Source organism: Cladophialophora yegresii (assembly GCF_000585515.1).
Source record: "Cladophialophora yegresii CBS 114405 chromosome Unknown aczIN-supercont1.6, whole genome shotgun sequence".
Classification (NCBI taxonomy): domain Eukaryota; kingdom Fungi; phylum Ascomycota; class Eurotiomycetes; order Chaetothyriales; family Herpotrichiellaceae; genus Cladophialophora; species Cladophialophora yegresii.
The window spans coordinates 2090895-2105305 of NW_006913050.1; the positions used below are offsets into that span (position 1 = coordinate 2090895).

Below are 14411 nucleotides of genomic sequence, written 5' to 3' on the forward strand. Positions count from 1 at the left end.
ACGTTTCTCCGCAAGCTTCTCTCAGGAAACTGGATCGCTCCGAGGCTGGAGGCGCATCTCCATACCGATGTACGTAAATTTTCCGACGCAGTCAACGTGGTTGCAGTACTCTACAAGCACCATGTACGACTACATGTAGATTGGAAGTAGAGAGTCTAGGGTCTGCTGGCGCAAAGGCTCGAACTGTGGCCGAGAAGGCCCTCGGGCGCCACTGCATGTCATGTTCACCGTCGTCTGGAAGGCTGCTGTCTTCCGTGCAGTAGTTAGACCTGTCACTTCAACCTGACGAAGCGAGCGTCCTGCAGACCCGCGGGGCAGTCGGGACGTTAAAATCGCAAAAATAGCCAGTGCGATCGTCAGAAGAACTAACTCTTGAGGTGTTGTCGAGGGACCAGAGTTCATGAGCCGGTGGCTAAGAGTCTATGAAAGAGGCGGCACTCACTCCGTACTCCGTACTCAAGACGCCTTTCTTGCGTTCATCGAGCCTCGTGCAATGTGAATATCCACTGTCTCTGTGCACGCGGTGCTGTATCACTGACTCGGTGTTCATCGTCCCCTTTGACGAATACCAATGGTGTTACCCAGGTCTACGTACTCCGTACGGAGTATCTCGCCCTCCAACAACCACCGCACCCTCGAAACCGCAGCCGAGAGACATTCCACGCAGTGATATATAGGTCTTCCAATGCTCTGAACGAGATAGCCGCTGGACCCGCGGGCCAGGAGATTGCAGATGCAGACGGGCGGCCAGGCGTCAAGGCATGCAGCGCGCTGCCTGACAACTGGGAGCATCTTCGTCCAGGCCCCCGCAAGCATCATGCACGGGTGGTCCTGGCAGGGTTCAGGTGAGGGTCCGTTGGCTCTAGGCATCCCTACCCCTGTATCCCGCATCGTGGCGGGGTCGATGCCCGACGGTCCAGGTGATGGAATCGGTGTGCTGGAGCCTGTCATTGGCGAACGGTTTCAACGTCGCTTGATGTTGAGTGTGTGACGGCGGGCGCGGTGCAGCCAATCGAGCCTCTCTAAGCGCTGAAGGTCGTGCAGTTGCCTCGTCCCTCAATCCTGGCTCACTTCCTCCTCACCAACGACACTATGCATCCCACCTCCATCAAATCGTCGCCATTTGTTCCGTCCAGATTCAACCTGCATTGGAGCTAGACAAGAATTGCCATGATTCGGCGACGCCAGACAATTTCTGCGGGCTCACCTGCTTGGGCGGGGCTGCAATCAACACGCCGGCCATAGAGCTTGCACAGCTGTGTTTCCATCATGTCGTTGGTACCTCGAGAGATGACCGCCATCTTCTCGAACCGTTCCGCTCGCTCTCAGTTGCGTATACTTGCTGTGCTGCGCCCCTCTTGCGCTTCGAGTGGAACCTCAGCAGAGCCTGAGAGAGAGGGTTTGTTTCACTGATTCATTTACGGGCACGATTATCTCTGCGACTATCAGGTCAGGTGGCCGGTACCTGCGCCCAGTGCGGTCCTTCCGCGATCTTCTGTTCTCCTGACCTGATCACGACATCTTCCGATCGGTGCGGTGGTCCCTATAAGCCCATCTGCAAGAGAAGAGCCCTCCGCGGTTACCTTGCCGCCCGCCCGCGAAAGTCGTCAGCCTTCCACAATCGCCTGCGAGAAAAAGGACATATCCTGCCGCTATCCACTTGCCTAGTTCCACGACCGAATCTTCAGTCCAGATCGCAATAACCGACGCCCTGGAAATCCCCCTTGAACTTGGCTGTGGTCATGTCCCCGTCTCGGACCGTATAGCGGAAGAGGTACACAGAGCGCTCTCGTCCTAGATGCTGCCTTTTACACAGTACTGATACCAGGGCAGTCGCATCTCAGTCCAGCGGCCTCATGAACATGTCGGCAGGGCCCGGTCTATCCCGGCAGAGATCTATCTCGAGCAAGTCGAAGGGGGTAATACTACCACCGGGTCCAAAGCCAAGGGCCCCGAGCGAAGATGGCCCCTTTGAGCCGTGCGCATCAACAGCATCCCTCCTGCTCATCTCGCACGGATCGACCGTGTTGTGTCTGCACCATGATACGCTGGCGGTGGAGCGACGGTTCGAGAAACACTCAAAGGATATCCAATTGATATCGGCCGACAATGTTAGTGAGACTGGGGCTGGGAGACTGGTGGTCACGTACGATGTCGGACAGACGGCCATAGTGTGGGATTTGTTCACTGGCGAGCAGTTGTCTCGTTTCGTCTCGTACGAATCTCTGAGGGTGGCGCATTGGATGAGAAACGGTAATGTTGCGTTCGGTAAGCCGAGTCCGACCCGTCGTGTCAAGCCATCTGCTGAGAATGTTTGAGGAAATGCAAAAGGCGAGGTGATATTGTTCGAGCCTGCAACAAGCGACCACATTTCAGCTCGGACGATATTTGATCCTATAACGGCGATAGCTCCCTCGTCGGATTGCAAAACATATGCTATCGGGTGAGTGATGCGAATTTACCAGCTTGAGTTATCCATTCTGACCTGCGGCAGCTATAACAACGGATCCATCCTGCTAGCAGCACTACAACCCTCGTTCACCATTTTGCACACCTTGACGACCTCCAGAGCGCCTTCGCCCATTGTTTCTTTGACATGGCACGCCTCATCCTCAAAGCAGAAGTCCGATATGCTGGCCACTCAGACGGCCGATGGCGATCTGAGAGTCTGGAGTGTGTCCAAACCTGCAACTGTCGAAGCCCCGAAAGTTATCCGTGTTCTAAAGCGGTCTGACACTTATGTCCCCAGCCGGAACTGGATATCGTGGTCCAAAAATGGCCGCATTGTGCAATACTCCGAAGGCAAGACCTGGGCTTGGGATGTTCGGACAAAGCATGTCACCTACGAACCTGTCCCCACAGTCGAGGGAGTCAGAGCTATTGCTTGTCATGGGCCAACGGGTACCCTATTTACTTTAGGACCGGACTATACCGTACAGCAGTACGATGTCGAGAGGGCGCTTCTGGTTGCAAACGTCCGCCACATGCCTCTGAGCGTACCTCCCACGCCTCCCGAAGATTCAAGGGCCCCAGTCTGGACCACCTCCGAGAGTGAGGAAGAGTTAGCTTCCCCACTCGTACGTGCAAGAGGGGAACTCCGTGCATCTGAAGCGGCCAGGACTGGGCGAAATAATATACCGAGCCCTCGCTCAGGGATGAGCTCTCAGAAAGGGGCGTTCAAGAACGGAATCAACGAAATCATTTCACCCGCTGGCAGGACCGACTACACAACAACTTCGTTCGACACGGGTATACAATCAGCTTCGACATTGAACCAATTAGCTGTGCCGCTGCCTAGTCAAGCCTACCAGCCTCAGTCTCCCGTGGCCGCTAGGACGACCAGGAAAGGTTCTCGATTAAAGCAGGAGGTCGTTATGAGCCCTGAAGAGAGGGTGGTGACAGAGCTTTTCCCTTTCACCAGGGCCCGATTGCATGACGTCCCGTATCGGGCGCCTAGAATGCTCGACGAGACGCACATGACTCCTGATGACCTGCGGAGGCAGATGCTGAGCGTCGTCTTTGGCTGGGAGGAAGACATTCAGGACCTCATCCGCGACGAGCTGAGCCGACACCCCCGAGAGAGCCAGAATGCCATCTTCCTGGCCAAGTGGCTCGATGAGGACCCAGACTATCTGGCCGAGATCATGGGATCTACCGGACTCATCTCCAACCTTGACTGGATGCTTCTTGCCTTGGGTACGATCAGCAATCAAGTAGCAGCGAAAAAGATCACCCAAGTCTTCATCGAGAAGATGCTGAGCAAGGGTGATATCCACGCGGCAGCTACTCTCATGATCGCCCTGGGTGACCGGAGTGACGCTATCGAAGTCTACGTCTCGAGACATCAGTATATGGAAGCGGTTCTGCTGACCTGCCTCGTCACACCTGATGATTGGCAGAGGCAGTCTTATCTTGTGCGTCGATGGGGCGAGCACGTTGTCGAGAACTCACAACAGTCACTGGCTATCCGATGCTTTTCGTGCACAGGCGTTGAGCCATCTGACCCTTGGACCTCTCCACACGCTCAACAGGCAGCCAACACGTTTGTGGAGATTGTCTCTAGCCCTCAGAGCGCGCCGCAGGTGCAGACTTTGGAACCGACGGAATATCCAGCCATTTTCCAGAAAACACTCGAGAGACGACGAACCCTTGATGCCCCTACTCCCGTGGCGATGCCTCCGCCTCACATGATGCAGACTATGCAACCCCCTACACCCTTCCGCACTGCGGCCGCGCTCGGAACAAGAATCACTCCTCAGACATCCGCCCTGAAACTTGTCACCTCGTTTGGCGCGCAACCCAACAATAACTATAAATTCCCCGGCCTGAAGCCAGAGGACCGCACTCCGACGGTTGCTGCTGCTGTCACTCCTATTGCGGAATCGGCCATCGACAGGTCTGCTTTGTCTCCAGGGGGTCTCGGCTCGTACCGGTTGAACAATATCCGCAGTATCAATAGTGCTCTTTCCGCCAAAACGGCGACTCCAGGTGGTTTCCAGCCCAGCAGACTGGCGGCAATCGGGGAAACTCCAGTCGATGTCGAGGCACCGCAGTTTCCTACTCCGATCCCTCAGAGATCGATCTCTGTGCCTGCCGAACTAGCATCTTTCAAGTCGGGCGAGGCCGACGAAGCAGCTGCCTCCAACGAGCCGCAGCGTGCTAAACAGCCTTCGTTGACTCTTCTCACCTCTGCGCGTTACGAGCCATCCATGACAACACCTGTCAGAGAAACTCCCCAGACCGCTGTTGCACCCCAGACGGCCATCAAGTTTCCGTCCTCGACTTACAACGTGCTGGGCCACGACGAGCCTCACAGTGACTTGCCGCGATCCAAGGTCGCCACCAGGAGTCGCAAGCCTGATGGACTTTCCATCCAGACAAGCCATGTCTCTGCCCAAGATTTCGTGCCCGCTGAAAGCTACGGCGAATCGATAAGCCGACCTGCAACCACCGGGTCATACTCCAATACCCAACTTGACACCGCCGGTGACCTGACCAGCCCTCCCACCACCGGCCAAAGTTATCGAAGTGCAAAAAGCCCTATGGTGACGGGTCGAAGTATTGATCAATATATTAGCAGCCTGGAACAAGCTCAGTACTATTCCAAACATGCTCGAGCCCGTGGGTACAGCAGTACAAGCAAGCAATCTAGGGATGACGTGTCTGAGCGAAAGAAAGGCAGAGAGGAAGAGAGGGACACTCGACGGGTGATACCAGCAGGCAAACGTTCGCCCACTTCGCCCATCCCCATGTCCCCAGAGGACCTTCGCATGTACAGCACCAGTGTCGAGAGTTTTGACACATTGTACAGCTCCAACTACTCTGGCGTCGACAGAACAGGCACACCTGGGAGCTTGTCCAAGCTGAGCCGCCGCGGCTCTCAGTCGACGGCGAAAGGCGCAAAGTCTCGCAAAAGATCTCAATCTAGACAAGCGGGCACTGGAAGCAAGACGGCCAGTAGGCAACACAGTCCGGATGCCGCATTGTTCTCTCCCCGAGGCCGCAGCTCTTCCCGGAAGGAGAACCTAGGACATCGGTCTCCCTCATCCCCTCGACCAATGATACCGTCTGAAGAAGACCGGCAGAGCCGATTCGATCAAGACTCGTCGTTGAGGCTTGTCTCTCGTGACCGCCACCGACTGCACCGGAGCACTAGTCGCCAGCCTGTACGTAGTACAAGTGCACGACGGGACCGTTCGCCCGATCGGCGGCGAGTGCGTGCTCGATCTCGCAGTCGCCAAACGGAAGAAGCAACAACGAGTTTGAGTCGCAAGCCAAGCCGGAATGAACGTCATCGACGCAATCGGCGACCTAGCGATGCAACGTATGATCGAAGTGCCCATCCAGATGACCCCGAAGACAGCATGCCCAGTGATGTCGTCCCGGCCTTCGACATGGTATCCAGATCTGCCAGTCAACCTCAATTCGCTCCTGAGCAGGGCAGAGCTCGGACGCCTGCAGAACAGCTTGAAGCCCGCCGGCTGTCGCTGACCCGTCGTCCCTCTGTCCCTAATGTGCCACTACCTGTTCAGACTTCAGCACACGGTAAATCTGCTTCGACAGGCAATGCGGCCCTGACTTCGACAATGTCGCACGCAGATGATGGCCTGATGCCTAACTCGCCTGGGAATGACTATGCTCCGGCACCAGAAATGGTCGCTGGCCTAGGAGTCGTGACTGGGAGACCCGCAACACCCCGAGCAATGCAGGTCGACTCCGCCATCCCGGAAGACAAAACTGTATCTGGAGACGGGTCGAACGGGGCACAACTGCTTACAAGTGATGTGTACCGTCCACCTACACGAGGAGAAGACGTAAGTCGACCTGGCTCCACACGGCCCCCAGCATCCCTCGAATTCCTGACCCAAATCCCCAAGCACCCGGCCTATGATCGTCGCATCGCAGGCAGTAGGTCAAGCAGCAAAGGAGCTGAAGCTCGCGCTAGTTCACGTAGTAGAGCCGCCTCTCGAGATCGTACCGCTCGGGTCTCTCCTCGGGAGATGCCCCAGGGGTCTCCGCCCATCAGCGAGAACGAGGCAGTCATCTATGCCAGTCCGGCGCCTGCACAGCGACCCAACCCACCTATCCTGCCTGAATTGCAGCACCTCGCCGAACCACTCCCTCCACCGCCTCCTCCGCCTCCTCCGCCACCTCCGGCTGCACCTACTTCAAAGATGCCCATATTCATGGCAAGTCCCAATTTGTCAAACGTTCGCGGTGGCTTCGATCAAGCTGAGGCGGCCAATATTGCGCTCCCGATGTCTGCCATCGTCACGAAAACTACCTTTGCAAAAGATGACGGCCCAAACACCGCCAACATCCCGCTTTCCGCAAGCTCGCTGTCTGCAATGGGTCACCGGCGCGGCCGAAGCGGGAATGATAATCAAAGCGGCGGAGCGAGCTCAAGCGGGCAGTTGTTCAGCAAATTGAGAAACTTCACGGGACGCAACAGAAGCCCTTCTCGCGGAAGGCGAGGTGGGGATGATAACCAGGCAATGAGCCCGCGAATGGGAGGGATCGGGGAGAACGTGCAGCCCGCGCCATATGAGAGCATCCCGAGCGCTATGGTGGGGAACGCCTGAATGTGCAGATGCGGTTGTTAATTTTTGTCAATGTTGTTGCTGTTGCTGTCGGCGCCGTCAAATGAATGATGTGATGTTTTTAGAGCGAGAGACTGAAACTGAAAAGAGCGAAAGATCGACGGAATGGCTCGCGAGGGCTCAAAAGCAAGCAAGCATGCACTGTCTCGACGACATGTATTCAATTCTCGACGATCCTTGCTGATGAGCAAAATGTACGGCTGGAGCGATGGTTGGGCGGTGCTACCTACTATTTGGCGGTGTTGGACTTGAATTCAGGGTAATGGTGATGGGGAGTGATACCGTCGGTGGAGGCACACCCGGCACACGAGGCCGAGTCTTGGAGCTTTACAGCACAAATGCAAGAGTCCTGCCACCAACTGTACCATCTATCACCTGTTCCCGCGATCTATCATGCTCTCTCATCACTCGTACACCGTGTGTTTATATGGGGTGGGATGGGATAGAATGTGAGGTGTGAGGTATGAGGAGGGTGGATGGTGAGCATATATTTATTGTACAACATCTCACGTGCCCTTTCCTTGCCAAGCATCAATGAATATAGGTGCTTTGCTCGGAAGGGGCCCATCTCGTGGGGCTACCTTTCTACTACCTATCGAAAGTCGAGAAGCGCAAAGAGAGGGGAGAAGATGAGAGAAGAATTGGGTTCCATTTGAAAGATGGAGGTATGTGGTGGACATGTAGCGTAGTGTGGGACTCCGTACTCCGTGCTCCGTGCTCCGTACTCGGTGCTGTATGTCCAGTCCAGTCCAGTCCGTGGCCTCATGAGTCTTCATTTCCACTAATTCTCGCAAAAGTAGAAGGGAGCAGAAGAGATGAGAGGAGACTTGCGTTGGCTTCCGTTGGAAGAAAGGGCATGTGGTGTAGTGTAGCGTATTGTGGTGCTGTAAGTCCAATCCACAGATAGCCTCATGACCTTTTCTTTCCTTTCCACTAGTTCTCGCAAGAGTACCCCGTAGAGAAGCGCAGAGGAGAGCAGAACAGAAGAGAGTTGGGTTCCCTGTGGAAGAGGTCGGGTATGTGCTGTAGCGGAGCATGTTGTGGTACTCCGTATTCCGTTACTGTACGTCCAGTCCAACCCGGAGCCTTATGACCTTCCTTTCTTGTCGTTGTGGTCTGGAGTGGGAGAGGTCTCCTAACTGTCTCTTGTCTGTTGTGATCTGATATCGAGGACATACAGTACATCGTTTCGACAGTCCGGGAGTGGTCTGATATTATGTGCAGTAAAGTATTTTGAACTGTGTAGGGAGGAGAACTCTCCATACCGTACTCCGTACGTGCGATGTCTGCCTCGGCCTAGACGTCCTTGAGGTAGGAGTGGCTTGAGGATTGGGTATGTCGCTTTTGCTAGTGCTGTTGCTGTCGTGTGGATCTGCTTTCGTTTGCTCCACTGCATATGTAGCTGTAGCTGTGGTCGTTGCTGATCTGCTGTCGATTGGGCACTGGGCATTTAGCCGTCGCAATTGCTGATCTGCTGCCGATTGGAGCACTAGGTATGTCACTGTAGCTGTTAATGGCGCTAATCTGCTGTCGATGAATTGGGTATGTAGCTGTTACTGTTACTGATCTGCTCTCAACTGTTGAACTGGTGTTGGACTGAGTCTGGTCCGGTCTGTCTGGTGGTGTCGTTGCTCCGAGCTTGGGCGCCGGTGTCAGTCCCGAGTACTCACGTCCTGTGGTAATCCATCCTGGAGACTCCGTATGGTCGGCTCCGGTTAGGCCAGCTCAGCCTTGTCAGATAGATACTCCTGCGGGTCGGATTCTCAACGTGGGTGCGGGTCGAGTGGTAATCTCGGGTCCAGTGAATGGCCATGCCCTCTTCTGTCTGCCCTCTGCTCTCTGCCCGGCTGAGGGCCCTTCCTTGCCCGGTCGATCCTCTCACACCTTGCATCCCAGCGCACTTGTACCTACTACTGGTACCGCTCATTCTCTGAGAGTGCATATCCCGAACTTTGACTCCTCGTGTATCGGGCCATGCATGTATCTTACCCCATCCGTTTCCCGTTTTGAATGCATGACATTGGAGTAGACGCCTTTGTCCGTGCCCTCGCTGAATGCGTGCAATCCAAGTAGACAGACGCCCTCGTCCCGATCGACCTTTCGATACCGATATTTCTGCTCTCTTCTCACCCATCATAGCTGGCACTGATCAGTCTCAAACACCCCCACCACTCCTTCCGACAGCGACGCTGAGATCCCGGTCCTTCCTCATCGCAATATACCGCTGCTTTTCCTTCTCAGCCTGGATCCAGCTCCTGCGTCCCTCTTCTTCCAGAAGTCTCGTCCGTTCACGGGAGTTGGACTCCAGCCGCCGCAGCCACAGGTACGATGTTAGAGGGATGAAGAATATGGCGGTAAGGAGGAGGGTGCGGGAACGACTGCGACACATCGAGTCAGTCAGAGGGGGAAATGCGACAAAAACACAAGGCGCAACACTATATGGTTGGAGTGGGCTTCCAATGGCTCGGGTAATACGTACGTCAAGTAAGGACCGGGGCGATAGCCCGGGATAGAGCTCTGAGGATGAGGCTGAGGGTTGGGACGCGGGTCGGGCATCGGGAGAGGATGTGTCGTGTCGTGTTGATTCTGTCGTAAGTGCTGTAGAAATGCGAGTCTTGCGCGTTATCGTGCACGACTGCAGGTGATTTGGAACTTCGTAACTATGTAGACCAAAGTGGCGTGGTGTTCTGGACCAAAGCTTGGGAGGCAGGCAACCTTCTTTCAGACCGGGCATGTACTGTATGTACTGCGGAGGGAGCAATGAATGACGGAACGGTGAGCTAACTAGGTACTGTAGCTCTACCGCGTGGCCAGAAAGCATAGAAGTCGGGCTGGTGCTAGTTTCACATAGAGCTGGTTGTCGTCACTGTCGCTGTCACTGTCACTGCAGAGGGAGACGAAGATGATTGAGCAGGGAAATAGACTGATTCATACACTGTAGGGCTCGAGCTCATCACTCATGGCTCATCATGCAGATGGTGCCGTTCTGAGCAACGCTGGTGACGCCTTGGTAACTTTACTTGCGGCAGGCGAATCGTCATGAGCACAAGCGAAGGATCGGCCAGATTGATTGGCGATGAGGGGCGGGCGGAGAGTTTGGTGACCATGCCTGAGCCGCTACGGGGGGTCGAGAACACCCGTCAAGTCGACAGCCGATGTCCACAGGTGATTGAGCTCTTCTGATCTCTTGACTCTGATGGATCTTGCCCATTTGCTGTAATATTACCATAATCATCGTAAACCGGCTCGAGCCAAATGACTGTGGCATGCTGCGTGGGCCTCGTATCATAACTACGATGCAGCAGCAGCAGCAGCAGCAGCATGGTCACGGTCTCTTCGCTGAAACGCAACAGCCCAAATCGACGACATGCCCCTAGCTTCCATCCTTCGATCCACTACTCTCTCCATTAGTCCCGCTCGAACCCTCTCCATTGTCATCTTCGCTGCCGTCGGCATCGTCCCCACCTTCTTGACTTTCGGCGTCGTTACTGTCGGTATCATCGTTCCGATCTGATACGGGTTCGCCGTTTGCCTTGGCTAACCGCTCTTCCTCCTTCAACTGTCGGATCCTCTCGGTCTCTTTGCGCATGGCTTCGAGGTTCCATGCTCCCTGGTCTTCGTCATCTTCGTCGTCGTCGTCATCCTCGCTATCTTCGTCCTCCGAATCCTTCCAGTTGCCACTCTCGAACATGGCTCGGCCTGTTGCTTCTCTGGCTTTCAATGCTTCCGCTTCGGCAGCCTTCTTGTCCAGGCGTTCCTTCTTCCACTTTGCAAATGTTTCCGGATTGACGGGAGTCAGTGTGCCAGTCAATTTGTGTCGTTCGGATTCGAGGAAGTCTTCTAGTGTTAGTGTGTTTAGCGGGGACTTGTCCATCAGGGCCTTTTCGGCCTTCCGCTGTTCCTTCGTCTTTAGCACGAATCTGAGCAGGCTTGTTAGCAAGACCTTCAAGGGGCAGTAAATGGGCATCATCATACCCAGGCGGCAGGCTGTGTCTGTACATGCACTTGTCGCCTCCGTTCGGACATGTCCAGAACCAGCCGTACTTCCCATCCTCGACGGCTGAAATGAAGTATTTGCAGACCTTGTCGGTCGTCGTCCGCGGATTGCCGTGTTTGCTCATCACGACTTTTCGTAGTTTTTCTTCGTCCCAGTCGTCCATGTTGTCCTTCTCCTTCTCATCTTTCTCTTGCTCCCGGGTGTCTTGGTACAGGTCTCTCTTGGCCACCTTCTTCCCCACGTCGAGGTCATGGCTAAACTTGCATTTCTTGCCCTTGTCGCAGTGGCCTTGCTTGAAGAACTGGCAGAGCACGGTCTTCGGATCCACTCCGAACGGCACCTTCTGGACCTGAATCGGCTTGAAGAGTTCTGCGGCCTCTGCCTTTGCCTTCTCGGCGGCCGCCTTCTCTTTCAGCCGCTGCTCCTTCTCGGCCTCTTTTCGTTTCTCTTCCGGCGACTTGTTGGACTTTGCCTGTGCTTGAAGCTGGGCGATTTGTTTCTTCGCACTACCGCCCTTTTTGTTTTTCATGCCAAAGGTCTTGTCATCGACCGTGGCCTTGGCCTTTTTGGGCTCTTGCTGCTTGCCCTTTGGCGCCATGTTGGCTGTAAACGAAGCACAAATGCTAGAGCTGCTTTGTGTTGGCTACGACTTCGAGAACAGACGTTGCGGGTGAGAGGCCGAAGTGGCGTCCGCTATGCAAATCCGAGGACGACTGAGCGATACTGTGAAGGTCCGATCGGGGTCCAACTATCAACGGAGGACAAGAGGCGGAGAAGGTACCGGCGGAAAATGGGTCGAGGCGTGCATGTAGTAGGCTTCGTGAGGCAATAGCTCGTGGTCAGTCGATGGTGCGTGATGGTGGGCGAAGTGGGCTGCGGATCTTTTCTCGGTGACTCTTTGTTTTGTGGGGAAGTCACTGACATCAGTCCGTCGACATGCAGAACCTCCGGCTACACAGTACACAGTCCTCCATAAGCCTCCGACGTCCTCGAACTTCTCTGATAGTTACACACCGACTCTGATGATTCAATCGTGGCTCGGTCGACATTTCTAACCATGGCATTATAGCTGGGGTTTTACAAACAACGTGCATCCACGCAGCACTCACCATGGCGAGCGACCCGCGCGTTCCTCCCTCCAACTACCCTCCCTCGATGGGACCGGGTGCCCGACCAACGAACCCATCTGGCGATAGCCCTGACACGAGAACAAAGTTGATGCAGATCATGCAGGTCAGATCCAAGTATCAAGTCTCGGTAGAGCCAGAGACCCTGTCACTGAGCTACGAACTGAACGATTCACCTCGCCTCTACCGGCTCCCCTTCGATGCCCTGCCCTTGCAGGGCTTTTCCAGGTGGTGGCTGTTCGGAGGACCTCAGCGCGCACGTCAAGCGGGTGTTCTAGCCATTGACATCATACGCGGATCTGAAAATGTAGCCAAAAGACCGGTCACACAACAAGAAGCCGAAGCACTGACATACTGGACCTCGAAAAGACTGTTATACAGCTCATACGCCACGGCAGCTAGCATCGTGCTGGGAACGTTCCTCGCACGCAGAGGCCACGCCAGGATGAAGTTTCCCATCCTACCAGCAAAACCGTTGGAACAATACAATCATTTCCCGCTGAAGCAGGCACCTATTTTGACGGGGCAACTTGCACAGTCAGCATGGCAGTTTACGAGGTACAGCGTCTGGATACAGCTCACGTTCCTGGTTGCTTCACCCACCATTGGAACCGCCGCTTCAGTCTATATCGCAAACGCGATGTCAAAGGACTCGCGGACTCAAGAACTCGTTCATGCCTTGGACCCCAAGCGTGGATGGGAGGGCGGTGGTCGAAGCGATTCCGATAGAAATATGTCGCCCGAACAGCAACAGCACCTGCCCTCTGGGTTCGAGACGCCAAACCAAGGTCAAGATTTCGAGGCTGACTTCCAGCGGAGTTCCAGGGACCTGGACCGGGATGGTCGTGCCGACCAAGCTATGGCGCACGATTACAACACTGGAGATAGTATTGAGCGAGGCGCAGCAAATGGCATGGGTACTTTGAGTGACTCCGCCGTGAAAGATCGTGAAAGCAGACGGCAATATGAGAGGTATCCTTCATCACCGCAGCAACAATCACAAACATATGGCCAATCTACCATCCCATCCGCCTCGGGAGACTCTGACCCCTTCTTCTACGACGACGCATCACCTACAGCCGGCAATGATCCAGACAACGCATCACCTGTAGCGCGCACTCAGCCCTCAGGTGGGAGTGTATGGGAGCGCCTTCGACGCGGTGGCAACGCCTCCCCTTCGCCATCACGACCGCCGGCATACGATGCTCGCGTCCAACCCGGCGCAGGCCGACCCTCCCGTACCACCGAGCAAGAAGCAGACTTCAGTGACCGCGATGCATACAGTAGTAGCGAAACCAAATTCGGGTCAGCAGGAAGCTTCCGGGACGGCCGCGATCGCGAACGGGCGCAACGAGAATTCGACGAGATGCTGGAACGGGAGAGACAACAGAGTGGGAGCGGAGATTACGACAGGGGTATGAGAGCCGTTGAACAAGGCGAGGAGAGCGGCAATGCGGCCACAGGTGCAAGTGGAGGTGGAGGTGGAGGTGGAGGTTCAGCATGGGAGAGGAGGCGTCGGGAATGATTCGTTGACATTGAGCTGAACCACGTCGCGATGCTGAGCGAGACGCTTTCCATTCCATCGCCACATCTACGTCAGAGTGTACTGTATAGTAACAATATTCCGACCCAAAACACCCAAAGGACAGACCTGGCAGGCATGACAAAAGTGAACTTGTTTGGTACTGTAAACTCAATGTAGAGTGATACCACAGGGGAACTGCAACGGGGCTCAGTTTCTGAATCCGATCTGGATCTATCCACGTGCTGTTAAACTTAGCACCATTAACTACGAGTTAGTGGTGGTGCCGTTATGTAAGCACAAGCACCAGGACACCAGGCACCTACATCCAGCATGCGCCATTGAGGTGGGGTGTTGCATAATGGACGTCTGAAGGAAACGCGCAGTGTGTATTCAGTGCAAGGGGAATGGACTACGTCCTGGCGATTTAAATGGTAGGAAGGGGAGCCCGAAAAGGGAGCCCAGGGAGCGCCTCCAGAGGCGTGGAAATGGACGAACACAAAGGAATGAATGCTTGCTGCGCTCTCACGTCAGATGCCAGTTCAGAGATTTTTCTTGACTTAAGTGGGTGTATTTCCAACTACCCAGTAATTGACGGGTGGATGTGCTCCTCTCCAAAAACACGATACCAGATGGCCCTGTCTGGGACTCCCTGTCACAATCAA

The 14411-nt window shown here is 55.0% G+C and overlaps 4 protein-coding genes across 4 annotated transcripts; 2 read left to right on the plus strand and 2 right to left on the minus strand.

Annotated features, from left to right (window-relative positions):
- Window positions 1–1862: 1862 nt before the first annotated feature.
- A1O7_08780 (uncharacterized protein) lies at window positions 1863–7082 on the plus strand (the record flags this gene model as incomplete). Its single annotated transcript, XM_007762769.1, has 3 exons — window positions 1863–2268; window positions 2320–2443; window positions 2495–7082. 3 exons carry the CDS (start codon window positions 1863–1865, stop codon window positions 7080–7082), a joined length of 5118 nt encoding a protein of 1705 aa, XP_007760959.1.
- A 2173-nt stretch (window positions 7083–9255) lies between these two features.
- Window positions 9256–9644, minus strand: A1O7_08781 (uncharacterized protein; the record flags this gene model as incomplete). The annotated part of the gene is made up of 2 exons (XM_007762770.1): window positions 9256–9478; window positions 9580–9644. Coding segments are annotated over 2 exons (288 nt in total), but the record flags the coding sequence as incomplete, so codon positions are not given.
- Window positions 9645–10473: 829 nt separating this feature from the next.
- A1O7_08782 (uncharacterized protein) lies at window positions 10474–11695 on the minus strand (the record flags this gene model as incomplete). The annotated part of the gene is made up of 2 exons (XM_007762771.1): window positions 10474–11020; window positions 11076–11695. 2 exons carry the CDS (start codon window positions 11693–11695, stop codon window positions 10474–10476), a joined length of 1167 nt encoding a protein of 388 aa, XP_007760961.1.
- A 512-nt stretch (window positions 11696–12207) lies between these two features.
- On the plus strand, window positions 12208–13749 carry A1O7_08783 (uncharacterized protein; the record flags this gene model as incomplete). Its single annotated transcript, XM_007762772.1, has 1 exon — window positions 12208–13749. The coding sequence occupies one exon, from the start codon at window positions 12208–12210 to the stop codon at window positions 13747–13749; it is 1542 nt and encodes a 513-aa protein (XP_007760962.1).
- Window positions 13750–14411: the final 662 nt, after the last annotated feature.